The 17,804-nt window shown below is 41.9% G+C and overlaps 1 protein-coding gene across 2 annotated transcripts in view; it reads left to right on the top strand.

Moving 5' to 3' along the window:
- Nucleotides 1-17,804, top strand: part of TSPAN2 (tetraspanin 2) — a 62,240-nt gene that overhangs the window by 35,988 nt on the left and 8,448 nt on the right. For both annotated transcript variants that reach the window (XM_006865866.1, XM_006865867.1), the window contains exons 3-6: nucleotides 3,839-3,936; nucleotides 5,821-5,895; nucleotides 7,483-7,581; nucleotides 10,374-10,445. In XM_006865866.1, coding sequence (XP_006865928.1) covers nucleotides 3,839-3,936; nucleotides 5,821-5,895; nucleotides 7,483-7,581; nucleotides 10,374-10,445 — 344 coding nt within the window. The remainder of the gene's footprint in view (nucleotides 1-3,838; nucleotides 3,937-5,820; nucleotides 5,896-7,482; nucleotides 7,582-10,373; nucleotides 10,446-17,804) is intronic.

Raw genomic sequence — 17,804 nt, forward strand, 5'->3', positions numbered from 1 at the left:
AAAAAAAAAAAGTGTCTGAAACCTAAGAAAGAAGTGATGAAATTGTCAGGGGAGAAAGATGCCCCCAAGAAAGCTCTGGTTGGTAACATATCATTGGCATTGCAAGATCCAGCTTTTAATGATAAAATTGCAATTTCAAAGTATTTTCTCCTTTTCAATTTAAGGGAACTAGGACCCCCAAAGCATGAGGGATTTGAGAAATGGGTCATGCGTTTGTCACACACGCTGCTGCAGAGAGGAGAGGGCTCTTGAGAAACCATCTCAGATTTAAAATGCGACTGCCAATTCATTTGTTTACTCAGCAGCTATTTTGTGAGGACCAAACCATCATAAGGATAAAGTCTCCTAGGAAGCTACAGGTGTACAGCATATTACTGCCAGATTTGCAACTGGGCTTAGCAGACCCAAGAAATGTTGTCATTTGTCAAATTTCTTTGGATTTGCCCTTCATCCCCAACAGCTAGTGCTCCTTAGGGACTGGGCTGAGTCTCGGGCCCAGACTTATACATCATGGGATAGAAGTGTGTTGGGAAGAAGCCTCAAGAAAGAGTTAAAGCTTTTGGGTCAGTTTCAGGGTGTGTTTGCTTTGAGCTCTGGGCACCGGATTGTCTCAGAATGGGATATTGTACAAGCAAGCTGATTTTCTTGGAGAGCTCATTAATTCAGAAGGACTGTGAGCGGGGATTGTTGCCTGAAGGACTGAGCACACTTGTTCTCAGCAGGGAGCACCTCTGTCTTCCTCAGATCCCTTTGTCTCTGTCCTCTGATCCCCCTGCTGACCCACAGGTATTACTCTTTCCTGTATTTCATACTTTCTCAGAAGACTTCCCAGAGTGCAAAACCACCATCTATCATCCATCCTCAGGTTTTTGTACTGTGGTGGCTTCCATGTTGCTGTGATGCTGAAAGCTATGTCACCAATATTTCAAATACCAGTAGAGGTTCCCAGTGGAACTTCTGGACTAAGGTGAAGTAAGAAGATCCGCTTCCGAAAATTAGCTAATGGAACCTTTATGGACCATGACAGAGGATTATCCAATACAGTGCTGAAAATGAACCTGGTTCATTTAGCGATTTATTTACCCACTATTGTTAAGTGCTGTTAGTTCAGTTCCAACTCATAGCAACTCTGAATAGGGTTTCCGAGAAGCAGCTGGTTGAACCACCAACTTTGTGGTTCAGTCCATTATCCTACAGTGCCACACCAGGACTCCAGCACATACTTAGTAAGAATTCTGTTCTTGTGCTGAATGTATTCCAGATGGGATAAATATGATTTGTTTGTAGACTTAACATCTACCAAGAAACTAACCAGTTGTTGTCGAGTCAATTCCGACACATGGTAGACCCATGTGTTGAAAAAAAAGAACTGCCCCATTGGATGACCTTCAGAAGCAGATCATCAGGCCTTTCTTCTAAGGTGCCTCTGGATGAGTTCAAACGGCCAATCTTTTTGTTAATACTCAGGTGCTTAGCCATCTGCACCTCCCAGGGAATTCCTAACATCAACAGAGAGAGAAATATAAGAACTCGTGAAGGCACAAAAAAGAAGAAAGCAGAACACGTTTAGTTGGCAGTGAATCCCCATGTGGCTTGATTGTAAGAGGAACTTGTCCCTGGAGTAATACAAAACTGTGACTTTCTACAGAAGGCGAAGGCTGTGTCATGTAGCAGTGGGGATGCAATGAGCACCTTAAGCAGGAAATTGATATAATCAGGTGATAACACATAAGACATTCTATGTGGCCACTGAATAATGTGCTATTGTTACTGCCCTCCAGTGCCCTTTCAGCCCACGGCTCCACAGAGGCTGTGGAATGGGAACCAAGGCTCCAACCCTGTGTCTAGCCCCATTTGTATAACAGAAGTGGAACACTTATCTTTCTAAGAGGATATTTCAAGGAGCAAATGAGATGATGAACATGAAAGCATATTGAAAAATTAAATATAATGTTGTTAGATAGTGGTGCCAGTGGCAGTATTCTTTTTAATGTGGTATCATTCTTCTCATTACCACATCCATCCCTTATGAAATTCTTTGAGAAGAAAAGGAGAAGGGAGGAAACAGCAGAGCCTGTCTCTGAACAGGGCTGCTGTGAGACCAGGCCCCAGCCATGCAAAAAAAACCAGCAGCCCACCTGCTGGCTTCACCTAAGCAAACGACAGCCCAGAGAAACCCCAGGAAGCACCCTGAACGCGAAGGCGGGTGTCAGCGTTACCCCCACAGAGGTGGGACACCGGCTCCCCACCCTCTTCGGAGAAGGGGAGTGGTTTCCAGGTGACTCATAGGAATAAAATGCACAAGAGCCCAAGAAACAACTAGCATTCTTTGTAGCAGGTCAAGTGCCAGGACCCATATTGTTTTCTAACTTATCTCAAGATCAGTAAAGGAAATATGAAAAGGCTGGGCTCTAGTCCTCTCAGAACAACAGCTATTTCTGCCCTCTGCTCTCTCGATGGGAACAATCATCCCATGTAGCCTGACTTAAGTAATAAGTGATATCACCACCCAAATGAAGGTTGCTAATGTTGTTAGGAGTCCTGGTGTGGCACTAGGGGATAAGCATTGCACTGCAAGGTCAGTTTGAGCCGTAAGGTCAGCAGTTCAAACCCATCAGCAGTTCCTCGGAAGTCCTATACAGGGTCGTTATGAGTCAAAAAGGACTTGATGGCACTTAACAACAACAACATTGTTAGGAGAACTTCTTGTGTGGCACTGTGATAAACACTGGCCAATAAGGTCAGTTTGAACCACAAGATAAGAGGTTCAAACTCACCAGCCACTCCTTGGAAACACTATACAGAGTCACTATGAGTCAGATCCAACTCGATGGCACTTCACAACAACAACACAACACGAGAAACAGAATGTTGCAGTAAAGGCCACAACTGGTCCCCCAGCTCATAACTCTCCCTGGACTCAAATTCATCCAGTTCACACAAATAATAGTAATGCATTACAGGAGGTAAAAATCTTAACTGTAAAATGCCGGTTGTATTGGAGGCATATTGTGATCAGTCAGAGTGTGGGACTTGGGAGTTCCAGCCAGACATTGTTTCCATTCCTGGTCATGTCATTTACTGGTTTCGTGATTGTGAGGTGATTTCTTCACCTCTGTAAGCTTTGGTTTTCTTCTCTTTGAAATAAGAATAATAGTAGCGCCTACTTCATAGGTAAAAGAATCTCTCATAGCATAGCAGTTACGAATCAGGCTGCTAACCTCAAGGTTGGCAGTTTGAAACTACCAGCAGTTTCACGGGAGAAAGATGAGGCTTTCTGCTCCCGTAAAGATTTGCAACCTCGGATACCCTGTACAGGGTCACTATGAGTTGAAACTGACTCCACAGTACTTAACAACAACAACAACACCTCATAGGTATGGTGCTGTGGGCTAATGTGCTAGACTGCAAAGTCAGTTTGAACCACTAGGCTGGCAGTTCAAGCTCACCAGCTGCTCCTTGGAAACCCTATACAACATCACTATGGGTCGGAACCGACTTGACGGCACTTAACAACAACCTCATAGGAATCCTGATGTAGTACTGTAGGATAAGCACTGGACTGCTAACCACACAGAATTCAAACCCACTCAGGGTTGCTATGAGTCAGAACTAACTCAATGTTACTTAACAACAACTTCATAGGTTTAGTCACCTAGTGCACATGCAGTACTTAGCAAATATTCAATAAATGTTATGCAGTATATTATTGTCAATTGAATGTCATTATATGACTGGGATCTTGAGCTGGAGTGTACAACAAGCAGTACTGGTCCCCAGGGGAGAGAGACCGGAGGCAGTCTCCCTCAGCCTCGTCTCCTCTGACCTCTTCCCACAGGACTGTATGTGCTGGTTGGAGCCGGGGCCCTGATGATGACCGTGGGGTTCTTTGGGTGCTGTGGAGCCATGCGGGAGTCGCAGTGTGTACTTGCATCAGTAAGTGGGGCCGGGGGCAGGGAGAGTGTTCAAGGATGTGGTCTCCAGCCCAAGCTCCTCCACAGACTCACTGAGACCTTGCCAATACCCTCTCTCTCCCCGAGTCTCAGTTTCTCCAGCTCTCGCATAAGAATATTACCTTTGTACTTGCCTCATATGGAAAGTGTGCAAATCAGTGAGTCATTAGTGTGAAGATGTTTGGGGAGGAAAAATGCCTAGGACTTGTACAAGACTATTATGCTTGTGCTTGGCTGCTAAACCAGCAGGCCTTCCAGGGAAGAAAGATGTGGCTGTCTGCTTCCATAAAGATTTACAGCCTTGGAAACCCTACTGGGCCTGTTCTACTATGTCCTAAAAGGTCATTATAAGTCAGAATTGACTCGACAACACTCGGTGTTTTTTTAAATAATTGTTCTTCAAAAAACAATATTTCATGGTGAGAGAGGCAGCTATAAGACCCTGTAGTCAGGAAAGTACTGTTATCTACAAGAAAACATGTTTGCTTGAGATCAGTAACGTAACCAGACATCCCCCTTGTGGCTTTGTCTTTAATGAGCAGTCACTGTTTTAAAGATAAGTAAATAAATAAAATGATTTAAAGTAACTGCTACAGTTGTAATGTGGCCTAAGGAGAAGGAAAGAGAGGGGCAGAGCACAAGAAAGTCTTGTAATTCTCCACGGAGAGTCAGAACCGCTATTTTATTAGGGAGCCTCACTTTGCTCATTGCAGCCTTTGGATTTTTCAGCTGTGGTTGTGTATTCTGATCTCTTCTTACATAAAATTCTTAACTCATTTCCTCAGCCATCCATTCTTTCTCTTTCCCCGTTGTTACATATTTCTGTTTGGGTTATCACTGAACTTAAGTTTGACCAGTGTAAACCCAAGGCACCTGGACAGAGAAGCAGCCCCTCATTGACACTCTCATTTCTGTTCCTAAAGGACCATCCCCTCCAACAGGCCTTCTTTCTGGACCATGCAGTTCTCCCCAAGCCTAGATCACAGTGATCACTCCCTATCTCCTAACCTTTCTGTATATTCTTAATAGAACCTTATTTGTTCATCAAATATTTATTGAGCATATTGGTGTCAGGTAATGTTCTAGGTGCTGGTATTTCTATATCACCTATGGCACTATAGGATCAGCACTGGACTGCTAATCACAAGACTGACAATTCAAACCCACTAGCTGCTCCTTGGATACCTGTACAGGGTCACTATAAATCAGAACCAACTCGACAGTGCTTAACTACAGTCTGATATTATAATATTAACTTTTGTATTGGTTACTTGCCACATATTCCCTCTATAATGTAAGTTGGAGCCCTTGTGAGGCGCTGTTGGCTAATGCACTAGAACATAAGGTTGGTTTGAACCACTAGGTTGGCAGTTCAAATTCACCAGCCACTCCTTGGAAACCCTATATACAGGGTCGCTATGAGTCGGAACTGACTAGACAATACTTAAAAACAACAATATAAGTTAGTCCATGATAGCATTCATAGCCTCGGGAACTCTAAATAGGGTCACTATGATTGGAACTGACTTGAAGGCACACCATCACCACCGCCATGATTGCAGAGACACTGGGCACTTATCTTATGCTCCACCGTACACCCAGCACCAAGGACAGTACCTAATACAGAATAGCTGCGCAATCAAAGACTGCTGAATGAATAAATGAATCAACGAACTACAAAAAAGTGATCCAGCTCTTACATGAAGGGGACTGAAGCAAAAAAAAAAAAAAAAAAAATGGCTTTCTTTGGATCGATTTAGACAAATAGCTTTGCTTAATGTCTTTCAGATGGAACTAAATCAAAGAGCCTAATTAAGCTGTGAAAAGGTATTGAATTAATGAAATTCATGTTTTCTCTCCTTTACAGTTCTTCACCTGCCTACTGGTGATATTTGCCGCTGAAGTAACCACTGGAGTATTTGCTTTTATAGGCAAGGGTGTAGTAAGTAAAAATGACACTCAATGTTTTCTGTATAATGATTGATGTATTCTCTTTGCAATGTAGGAGATGAGAATATCAGTACCTACAATAACAATAAGAAACCAAACAGCCACCAAAATTATCACTGAAGCAGAACTTCTTGACCCAGACGTACTGGACAGAACTGAGCATATGTGTCTATGAGTGGCCAAGTTAATGATGTACACAGTGCATAGCTTTCATTAGACTTGGGGAAGAGTTTATGATCCAAAAAATAATAGTAAGGATCTCAGTTTAAAGTTAAGTCCAAGTTGAAATGGAGGTAGTAGTTAGGTTAAAGACATGGGGAAGAGAAATGGGAACAACATGCATTGTCATCCCTTGTTAGAATTAGACTGTCACTTGTCCTTAAGACTTGGTCTGGACAGGGGGCTGTGTTGTCCTCAAAGACTAAAGCCTGACCTGCTGTTGTTGTTGCCAAGTGCTGTCGATTTGGTTTCGACTCATAGCGACACTGTATCGGGTTTCCAAAGAGCAGCTGGTGGGTTTGGACTGCCAAACTATCAGTTAGCAGTCCAGTGCTTATCCTACAGTCCACGCCAGGACTCCTACTGTGTGCTAGGTGGTTTAAATGTGGTGCCTGAACAGTAGATGTTTGTAATAGATGATCAGGACAACCCACATAAGAAGTGGTCATCTTAGATGGACAAAACATGCTGGAAAAGAGAGGAATTCAATAGAATTGAATTGAGGAAGAATGGAATCTTAAGATTTATAGTATTTCAGATAACTTCAAGTACTATCAGTATTGTGTTTATGAACTTATTTTCCATTACAAAAATTGTTAAAAATGTAGAATAAGTAAATGTCACTTCTTTGGAATTTTTCCTATGTAGCTAGTTATATTTGTGTTTTTATTAAGTGCCATTGAGTCAAAACCAACTCATAGCCACCTCATACAGGGTTTCCAAGGAGTAGCTGGTGGGTTTGAATGACCAACTTATGGTTTGAAGTTCGGTGCTTATCTTGCAGTGCCACCTCCAAATTCACCTCCATATAGAAGTGGAATTGGACCTTATGACTCTCCGAGATCTTTGTTGATTGAGGGTGGGGCACAGTTCCTTCATACTATAAAAAGCACTTAATAAGCTTTATACGATATCTCAAGGAAGAAATCTTTTGCATAGTGATGAACACCTTTTAAAGCATGTCATGAAAGAACTTGAGTGCATATAACCAGTGGAGTACCAGCAGGACATAAGACCTAAACCTGACTGGACATCAGAGTCACCTGTGGGCAGGCAGCAGGAATCTGGGGCTCAGTTAATACTGATGCCTGATAAAGATTGGGAAACACCACTCTAAGAAATTTTTCTAGTCCATAAAAATCTGCCCTTGTTTAGTCTGTTCTTCCATCCTCAAAAGCATCTTAGATAGTCCAGAATCTATAGCCTCTTTCTTATATGCAGAGCTACCTTAAAATGCAGATAACCATATGGGGAGATGGTGGTTTTTCAAAGGATGTGGAAAAGGAGATTTTGTTTGATGAAGAACATTTCAATTTCCCATCCATTGCCCCCTCCATTTACCTGTTGTTGTTGTTTTCAGGCTATACGACATGTTCAGACCATGTACGAAGAGGCTTACCATGATTACCTTAAAGACAGAGGAAAGGGAAATGGGACTCTCATTACCTTCCACTCAACAGTAAGTGTGCCTTCTGAAAATGACATCTTCTTCCAATGATAATGCATAAGACAGCTTCTCTGTAATCACCTTGATTACGAATAAAAATAAATTCAGTCAAGCCAAGCAACACCTCATTATTTTAGCCTTTCTGAGAGCCATCATACGTATTAGGTGCTGGACCCCAGAGAAGGAAGAGGCCCAGCACACAAAGTTCACAAGAGGAAGTCAGGCTATATGCCCCAAACAATTAAAAGAACAAAAGCAAGAACACAGAGAATGCAGTATAAGTAAATAAAAGAACCAAAACAATGCAATTTGAATATTAGGTTTAGTCTGAGCAGTTATTCTTCTATATGCATATAAGGGAAACCATTCTGATTCCAGATAAAGCAAATGGCTCAGAGAAACTAGGTACAATGAGGCTTGCAAAGACAGGAGAAGGGAGAAATATAGGTTAACCATTGGATAATCTTAATATCCACTACCTGTCTGTCAGTTTGTCATACTGCGGTGGCTTTCATGTTGTTGAGATGCTAGAAGCTATGCCACCAGTACTTTAAATACCAGTGGGGTCACCATGGTGAGCAGGATTCAGCTTCACTTCTAGACTAAGACAGGTTAGAAGGAGAGACAGATCACTTTTAAATGGTTAGCCACTTAAAACCTTATAAATAACAACAAATGTTGTCAACTACAGTGCCAGAAGGTGAGTCCCTCGGTTGGGAAGGCACTCAAAATACGACTGCAGAAAAGCTGCCTCCTCAAAGTAGACTTGACATTAGTGAGGTGAATGGAGCAAAGCTTTCCAGACCTTCATTTGCTGATGTGGCACAACTCAAAATGGGAAGAAAGAGCAGCAAACATCTACTAGTAATCAGAATGTGGTATGTACAAAGTATGAATCCAGGAAAATTGGAAGTCATCAAATGTCACAATTGGAGGATGGCCCTGGACCAGGCATTGTTTTGTTCTGTTGTGCATTGTTTTGTTCTGTTTCATTCTGTTGTGCACAGAGTCAGAACTGACTCAACAGCACCTAACAATAACAGTTTTAACATGATTGACATTGAGCTGTTAACCATAAAGTCAGTGGTTCAACCCCACTAGCCGCTCTACAGGAGAAAGATGGGACTGTCTGCTTCAGTAAAGACTTAAAGTCTTGAAACCCTAAGGAGCAGTTTTCTACTTGTCCTCTAAGGTTGAATTGGTTTATGATTTACTGAGTATAGACTTAGCAAACATTATGAGTCAGAATCCATTCGATGGCAGTGGGTGGGTCACCTTTGACTGAGAGCAACTGAAAGCAAGCCACAGATGGTCTCTAGCCCTTCACCCAGCCACACCTTCTGAAATTCAAAATCAATAAGCCTGGTTTCTAACAGAAAATAAAGGAGTTACAACTTTCGATGGAAAAAAAATCTGCTGTCAGGGAGTTCTTTAAAGTGAATATCTGTCAGAGAGAAATTTATAGAAGACATCTTGCTTTGATTTGGGGTTTTCTTTTCAATGAAAATGATCTGCTATCAATTTCTGTCTTTGACAAATACCAGGTTCTCTAGGGTAGCATTGAAGTTCTGGTGTCGTGTTGTGGGTTAATGTGCTGGACTGCAAAGTCAATTTGAACTGCAAGATCAGCAGTTCACACTCGCCTGACATTCCGTAACAACAACAACAAAGGGTCGCATTGTGATGTAACAGAAACAACTGTGCTCTTCAAATCTGAAAATCTCATTTCTAGCAGTAGCTGTGCAACTTAACAATTTTGTAACTTCAAGCTAGTTACTTAACCTCCATACTCAGTTCCCTATTTTGTAAAATAAGGGTCATATAAGTTAGCCATTCTGTAACATTCTGTGGGAATTTGCTGTCAGTAGAGTGCTCAGAGCTCCATGGGTTTCATCAAGGAAGGCTTTATTTATGGAGGAAATGGTTAAGGCCAGGGTCATAAGGATTGTGATATGGAGCCCTGGTGATGCAGTGGGTAAAGTAGTTGGCTGCTCACCTAAAGGTTGGTGTTCAAACTCACCAGCCACTCAACAGAACAACATGGCAGTCTGCTGCCATAACTGTTACAGCCTTGAAACCCCTGTTTTCCTGTAGGATCACTGAGTCAGAATTGACTCAATGCAGTGGGTTGGTTGGGTTTTTGTGATAGGGAGAAAGAGTTATGAACTCCTCAGCCAAGTGTTTTCAAGTATCCCAGTTCTTCTTTGTGACAGGAATGTCTTGGGAAGGCTACCAGATTAGCTGCCAAGATTTTGTACTGTTTGGCTTCAGCTGCCCCAAGGATATCCAAAGCACACAGGTCCCTTTGTGTTTAAAGGGCTATCCCTGAGGCATGACATGACACCTGTGTGCTGGCCAGTCTTCAAACTCTAGTCTCCTGGCCTGGAACTTACTGTGGCCACTTCTGCTTCTCACACTGCCCCAAGCTAATGAGCCCTTCCAAAAGCTCATGCAATATCTTCTACCCAGCAGGTTAACTTCCTCCCAGTTGCAAAGAAAGGATCTAAAGGCCCCAAGTCCTGTCTTAAAAGCAGCAGTTAACAAGATTGTCAGTTCCCTTCCTGCCTTGTTTGAGTTGCCTTGAGTTACTTCCTATCATAAAATTCGAACAACTTTAAGAGAAGTCATTTTCTTGTTTGCCAGCGCAATTATGTGATTCCTCACTCTCTTTCCAGTTTGTGTTACTGAGACTGGGCTTCCTAACCACTTTGTTAGCTTGGCCAGCCTAGTCATTGGCAGTGATGCCCAGACTCATAGCTGTTGTTGCTTCCTCCCTAGTTTTAAACTCTCTCTTCTGATTCTAGTTTCAGTGCTGTGGCAAAGAAAGCTCTGAACAGGTCCAGCCCACATGCCCAAAAGAGCTTCTAAGACACAAGGTAAGCTTCTCCTCCAGGCTTCCGGTCCTCAGTGTCTTATAAATTGATACTTGCCTTCAGATGTAACAGGAGGGAGGCTCAGGTCCTATCTCTGGGGTTCTAAGAGGCCTTCTTCCCGTGGTTTCTGTGCCTCCACTTTATGTAAAATACACAAAGTAATACTGAGTCAGTCTGCCAGTATCCTGGGGGTTGATGGTGGTCTGACCTGCCCTATAATGATGTGAAGTTTTTATGGCATTGATTAAACTCACTGGGCCAGAGTTGTGCTCACTGGGAATGGTGCCGCATACCTCTCCCTAGGAGTCACAGTACTGATCATCACTACTTGTTCAGTGCTGTGTGTCAGGCACGATGTTAGATTAGGAAAATTCAAATATGCAAAAACATGGTCTCTGCCCTCAGCAGCATCTCAGACTAGAGAAGGGAGATGGTGACTTGACAGTGGAAAGACAATGGTGCTAGGAAAGGCTTTGTGTAGAAAGGGATCCTTGAATTCAGTTCTGGCAAAAGAAAGTCATTCCTGGCCCAGAAAGCAGCTGGAACAGAAGAATTGTGGTATGGAACTCCAGAATTTCAGAAGAATGGGGAGTCTTGGTGTGGCTCTGTAGGATCAACACTGGATTAAGAACCACAGGTTTGTGGTTCAATATTCTCCAGTTGTTCGTTGGAAACTCATACATGGTAGCTATGAGTCAGAACTGACTCAGCATCACTTAACAATAACAACAACAGGGAATTCAAAAGGAATAGTGAGTGATTTTTTCAAGAAATAGGCAAGGACATGATTTTATATCAGAAGGTTTGGGGAGCCATGCTTTCAGCACATGATGCTGCTAATCTCAAGGTCAGCAGTTCGAAACCACCAGCTGTTTCGTGGGAGAAAGATGAGGTTTACTGCTCCCGTAAAGATTTACAGCCTCGGAACCCCTGTACAGGGTGGCTATGAGTCGGAACCAACTCCACAGCACATAACCACCACCACCATTGCATTTTTAAAAGAATACTCATGCTGCTAGTGGAACAATGGTTAAGTGCTCAGCTGCTATCCAAAAGATCAGCAATTCAAACCCACCAGCAGCTCCATGGTAGAAAGACCTAGGGTTCTTGTTAAGCACCATCGAGTCAGTTCCAATTCATAGCGACCCTGTATAGGGTTCCAAGTGGCAGCTGGTGATTTTGAACCACCAACCCTGTGGCTCTCAGTCCATACATATTACATCCTGGGAAACCCTTATAGGGTAGTTCTTATATAAGGGATGTAAGAAGGTAACTATGAGTCAGAATTGACTCAACAGCACACAGTAACAGCAACACTCAGGCTGCTAGGTGTGAAAAGTTTGGAATTTAAGTTTGGAAGCTAAAGGAGGGAAATTGTTTAGGCGAAACTTGTGCTTACCCTGATAAAAGATGCTAAGGGGCTAAAACAAGTCACAGACAGTGGACACGGAGTGGAAGCAATAGATTTAAGAGCTAGAATCTACAGAATCAGGAGTTAGAATCAACAGGCCTGGTTGGCCTATTGAATGTAAGCAGGGAGTGAAAGGGAGGAAGCTAAGATTCTCAGATTTCTGTTTGGGTGACTGGGCAGATAGAAAGGTGAATATAGAAAAAGGTGCAGATTCTGGGGGCCTATGGCAGTACCCTCAGTTTTTACAAGAAGTCTGAGTTGAAGACACAGGTGAAGGAACCCCCAGCACTTTGGTGGTAATTGAATTTGTAGTGGAAGAGAATACCCAGGGAGCATGTGTCAAATAAGGAATGAGATGGACTGAGCACATTGTCCTTTATGTGGTAGGACAAGGACAAGAAGTCAGTGCAAGCCAATGGAATACTACTCAGCCAGTAGGAGAAACAGTTTTGATACATACTACGATGTGGATGGAGCTTGAAAACATTATAATGAGTGAAATAAGTCAATCACAAAAAGAGAAATATTGTATGGCCTCACTTATATACAAATATGGATCCTGGTGTGACGCTGTAGGCAAAGCACTTGACTGCAATGTCAGTTTGAACTGCAAAGTCGGCTGTTCATATCCACCAGCCTCTCCTTGGAAACCCTGTACAGGGTCACTATGAGTCAGAACCAACAACAACAACAACATGTGTAAAGATAAGAAAAGGCAAAGAGTTATAAAAGTTTATTAATGGAAGAGAGTGAAGGGTGAGGATTATTGCAATTGTTCTCAATAAGTTGTCCATCTGTAAAAACTTGAATTAGAAAAAGTGTGATAGATCCACTTGCAACAATGGGGGGTGGGAGAGTGGCTTTGAGGCTGCATGTTGTGGTGGTGGTTATTGTTGTTATGTGCCGTGGAGTCGGTTCCGACCCATAGCGACCCTGAAAAGAGTTTCTGAGGCTGGAAATCTTTACAGGAGCAGAAAGCCTCATCTTTCTCCCTTGGAACAGCTGGCAGTTTCGAACTGCTGACCTTGCGGTTCGCAGCCTGATTCATAACCACTACACTACCAGAGCTCCTTGTTGTTGTGGTTAAGTACTGTCAAACAGGTTCCAACTCAGAGCAAGCCTGTATAGGGTTTCCAAGGAGTGGCTTGTGGGTTTGAACTTTCAGCGTTTTGGAGAGCAGTCCAGTGCTTATCCTACAGAGCCATATACAACTAAAACACCTCATGGGATTTGCTATGACGCCATGAGACATCCTAGTTAATTGGCCTGATGATGTGCCTAGTGTTTCTGCTCTTCTTCTGGTTCACTGTATGGTGTCTGAGGTCTCAGAAGTTTGCAAGCCACCATCCAAGGCACAACAATTCATCTGGAACAACAGAGGAAGTAAGAGAGTCAGGAATAGGAGGAGGATATGAAATGTGTGGCTAATTGCCTCCCTTATCATGAGACCAGAAGAACTGGATGGTACCCAGACACCTTTACTGAACATTTTGATCAAAGATTCTATAGAAGAACCTAACTAATAAGGGAAATATGTAGAACAGATTTTCAAATTCTCATGGTCTCCAGACTTACTGGATGAACCCTGAAACTATTGCCCTGAGGTAATCTTTAAACCTTGAACCAAAAATAGCCAAGGTAATCTTCTTAAAACCAAGCAGGAGTTTAGCTTAACTAGTAAAGACCACCTAGCTTGGCATTTATGCTCTTTTAAGAATTACCTATATGGGATCAAAGTGACAACAACTCAAAAGATTTGTGAAAGGAATCTTAGGAAACAGTGAGTTTATTGTCATTGGAGGAGGAGCAACTCAGAAAAGGAGATAAGAACGGTTGCATAATTCAAATTGCGCAATCAATACCTCTGAATTGTATATAAAAGTGGTTGAATTGGTGTATTTTTTCTGTGTATATACTTGACAACAGTAACAACAGAAATTCCAATGGAATTAAGTTAAAAAAATAAAGAAGTCAGTGGAAGAGACAGTGAAGTAAAGGAAGAGTCAGAATCAGGGGAGAGTCTAAAGACAGTGGCACATAAGAAGCCAAGGAAGGCGATAGTTGTCCATAAAGTCAAATGCTGGGAGGAGGACAAGCAAATGATGACTGAAAACCATTGGTTGGAGTTGATGCTTCTTGTTGTTAAGTGTCATTGAGTTGGTGCCAACTCATAGCGACCCATCTAAGGTTTCCAAGGCTGTAAACCTTCGCATGCATAGAAATCCTCATCTTTCTCCCTCAGAACAGCTGGTGGGTTTGAACCTGGTGGTAGTTAGCAGTCCAGTGCTTATACTGGTCGTTAATGACCTTTGCCAGACAGTTGAGTGAAATGCTTGGGAAAAACACAAGTACATTGGGAAAGAAGGAAGAAGATATGAGAATGTGGGGACAATGACGCTTTAGGCATTTGGCTTTGATGAGATGGATGAGATTTTAGTTATGACTTGCATCATGAATCATTCATTGAATACCTATTTAATCCTTCTGAGGCTTCTAAAATAAGACATCGTCATTGTCCTCAAAGTGTCCACCACATGGCTGGGAAGACAGACAGGCAAGTCATTAACACCACGTGGGGTGAGTAAAGACTATGCTAGAGGGACATGTTAGTAGACTCAGACAGGTGTTTGGAAGTCAAAGGCTCACGGGAGACTTTCCTGACATAGTTCTTAGGGTGAATTTTGAAGGATAAACAGGAACCCAATCAGCAGACTAAAGTATGTGGGCTATTCTAGGCAAAGGAGACAGGCAAAAGCAGGGAGACAAAAGAAGGCAAGTGTTCTCAGCTAAGTGCAAGCAGCAGAAGTGGTTGAAACTCCAGGGTACTTGTGAGAGAAGAATACTTTGAAGAAAGGGAAATCGTTTTTGAAGAGTTTCAATACTCTTGTGAAGCTAAGAATTTGAACTTCACACTGCAAGCTTAAGGAAGGTGTTGAAGGTAGAATTTGAGGTGAGAAATAGACACAATCAAATTTGCATTTTAGAGACCAGTTTAGAAAGTTGCTATGGTTGTCAGTCAAGAGACAGTAACTGGTAACCAGCTGAACTGAGTGGCAGGAATGGAGAAGAGAAAGACATTAGGAGAGTAAAACCTACAGAAACTGGTGGTCTGCTAGATATGAGAGAAGAGGGGAAAATTCTCTGCTGGTTTCTGGCTTCACTGCCTGGATAGATAATGGCTTTCATTTGCTGAGTTGAGGAATGAAGGAGCAAATTTTAGAGAAAAGAAAACAAGTGTAGTGTTAAACATGCAATTTTGAGGAGGAAGTGGAACTTTCCAGTTGGAAATGCCCAGTGAACAGTTGGAAAATCTAGTGTATGACTCAGGAGAGAAGTTTGAACGTCTGTACTTTATAAGGATCTTGAAGTTGTAGGTATAGGATTGATCCATTAGGTTTAGAAGACACAGACAAGGATAGAACCCTGGAGAATAGCATTTAAAGGTGAGCAGAGAAAGGATTTTCAAGTAAGGAAACTGGGAGGGAGACCCATGTGAGTATCCTGTGGGCATCATGGAAGAAGATGTAGGGAATAGTCACCAGTGTCATGTGCTGTTATTGAGCATTTAGTGACCACCTACCATATACAAAAATGGACATGAGTGACCCAAAGTTAGTACTCTGAAAGAACTTGCAGTCTAATTGAGGAAAGGAACACAGAACTAGATAAAAAACTATAACCGAGTTATACACAGAACGTGTATGATGCCAAGAAAGCACAGAGAGGTCAGGAGTTGGGGCAATAGGGGAAGGCTTCCTGGACAATAATGTATCTGAAATTAGCTAAATCTTCAGGTAAAAGAAATACACAAGCACTGGGCAGTAGATGGGCTGCGGGGAGACAGCCTACAGAACAGTGGAAGACTGACACAGAAGCCGAAAGCATGATGTGGGGAATTAAAAGCCCAAGACCTGGTGTGTTGCTGTAGAAAAAGTACTGAACTGCTAATCTTAAGGGCCAATGAAAAGAAGAAGGCCCCAACAAGATGGATTGGCACTGTGGCTGCAACATGACAACAGTTGTGAGGGTGTCACAGGAAAGGGCAGTGTTTCATTCTGTTGTGGGAACTGACTTGACAGACCCTAACAACAACAGCATGACTGTGGAAGGCTAGAGGGTTTGGTATGCTCATGTCTTCTGATTCAAAAACTTCACACCCTAGAGTTCTTCTAAAAAGAAAAAAATATTTATCGTAAATGTGGACAGAGATTTTGTACAATAGTATTCATAAGAACAATACATTGGATATACTCTAAATGTTTAAAAGTGGGGAAATATTTAAATAAATTATGGTCCATTCATAGGATGAAATACTTTATAGCCATTAAGAATCATGATATCACAGAATTTTTAATGAAACATTTAAAAAATTATATGTTAAATTTAAAAAAAGCAAAAAATACCATTGTATATAAAGAATAAAATAAATGTGGGAACATAAGAAAATATACCAAAAATGTTGCATATTATCATTAGTGATAGGCGTACAGATGACTTTTTTTCTGATTTGGTTTCCAAATTGCTTTAATAAGCATTTACTCCATTTATAATTAAACAAAGCTAGGCTTTCTACTCCCGTAAGGATTTACACCCTCGGAAACCCTGTACAGGGTCGCTATGGGTCGGCTCCGACTCGAAGGCACTTAACAACAACAACAACAATATATGTTTTGTTAGTTTGTTTTGAAGACTTCCTGGGAAGATCAGGGAGAATGTGATCAGGAGAATGTGATCCAGAGCCCAGGTCCCATAAAGGAGTTGCCTTCCAGCAGAGAAGGGGCATCGGTGTGGTCCTTGAGAGGGAAAGAGGAAATAGCGGTACTGCCTTAGTAACCCTGAACTCAGTTCGTATGACAGTCTCTGGTGCTGAATGAGTGGAGCAGCTAAATATATAGGGAGGGAAAGGAAAGTTGGAGGAATCGCTATAGGCTGACTCTCATTTTCTCCAAGAAGTAAGGGAGCCATTGTTTAGAGAAGCAGCTCTCAAACTTTTTCAGTAATACATTAGTTATTTTTTTTTTGTGGATATGTAACTTTCTATAAACTGTGAGTTCACTGAAAGCAGAAACCATGTCATTTACTTCCATGTCCCCCATCCCTATTCCAGTGATTGATGCAAGGTAGACACTCAAGAAATGCTATTGAATTAATGAAATGTGATAAGAGACATGAGGAAAGTGGTAAAGATTTGGTGTAGTTTATTTGAGGATCAGAGGGAGTTGACCCTGGACAAAGAAAAAGGATTTGGGCTGCCACAGTTAAGAGCAAACCTCTGCGCTTAAGAGGATTCCAAATAAGAAACTTTGAAGCTGGAGAAATTATGATCACGGGTTATCTTCTCACCCTGTCCAATTTTTTTCTCCATCTAACAAAGTTATTTGAACCCAACCCACTGGAGTCTCTTAGGGAGCCAAATGAAAGAATAAGAAGCCATCTAGTCCAGTTCAGCCACCAAATAAGACAGAAGTCCTTCAGCTCTCAAGAACTTGGCTTCCCTAAGTCTTTTGTTAGATTTTCAGTTTCTTAGTGGGTAATGCCTATCTTATATAATTGGATCAAGTATGTAGAAAAGCTTTTAAATTGTAAATTATAATCCAAAAGTAATGGGTTATTATTTTACTGATATTTTACTTATTATCCTTTGCTGAAAGTAAGAAGCCCCCAAATTTAAATGCCTCAGATGCTAGAATTGCTTCTTCCCACCAGGTTTCAAGGTTCTAACGCAGCCACTGGCTTAAAAAGGATAATCCAACCAAAAGGAAAGGACTGTGTCTTTCTCCCCCAAATTATGTTTTTGCTTCAAGGTTCTTGCTTTAAACTGGTGTTATCAAAGAGCAATAGTTTCAAAATTATTAGGAAGTCGCTTGGATGTATGCTTTCGTTAACTCTCACAGGATGATCTGTGGAGAAGGCATGGAATGGGCTAGGGTGATTTCACATATAGAATCAAT

The sequence above is a fragment of the Chrysochloris asiatica genome, unplaced genomic scaffold (assembly GCF_000296735.1).
Source record: "Chrysochloris asiatica unplaced genomic scaffold, ChrAsi1.0 scaffold00085, whole genome shotgun sequence".
Taxonomy (NCBI): Eukaryota; Metazoa; Chordata; class Mammalia; order Afrosoricida; family Chrysochloridae; genus Chrysochloris; species Chrysochloris asiatica.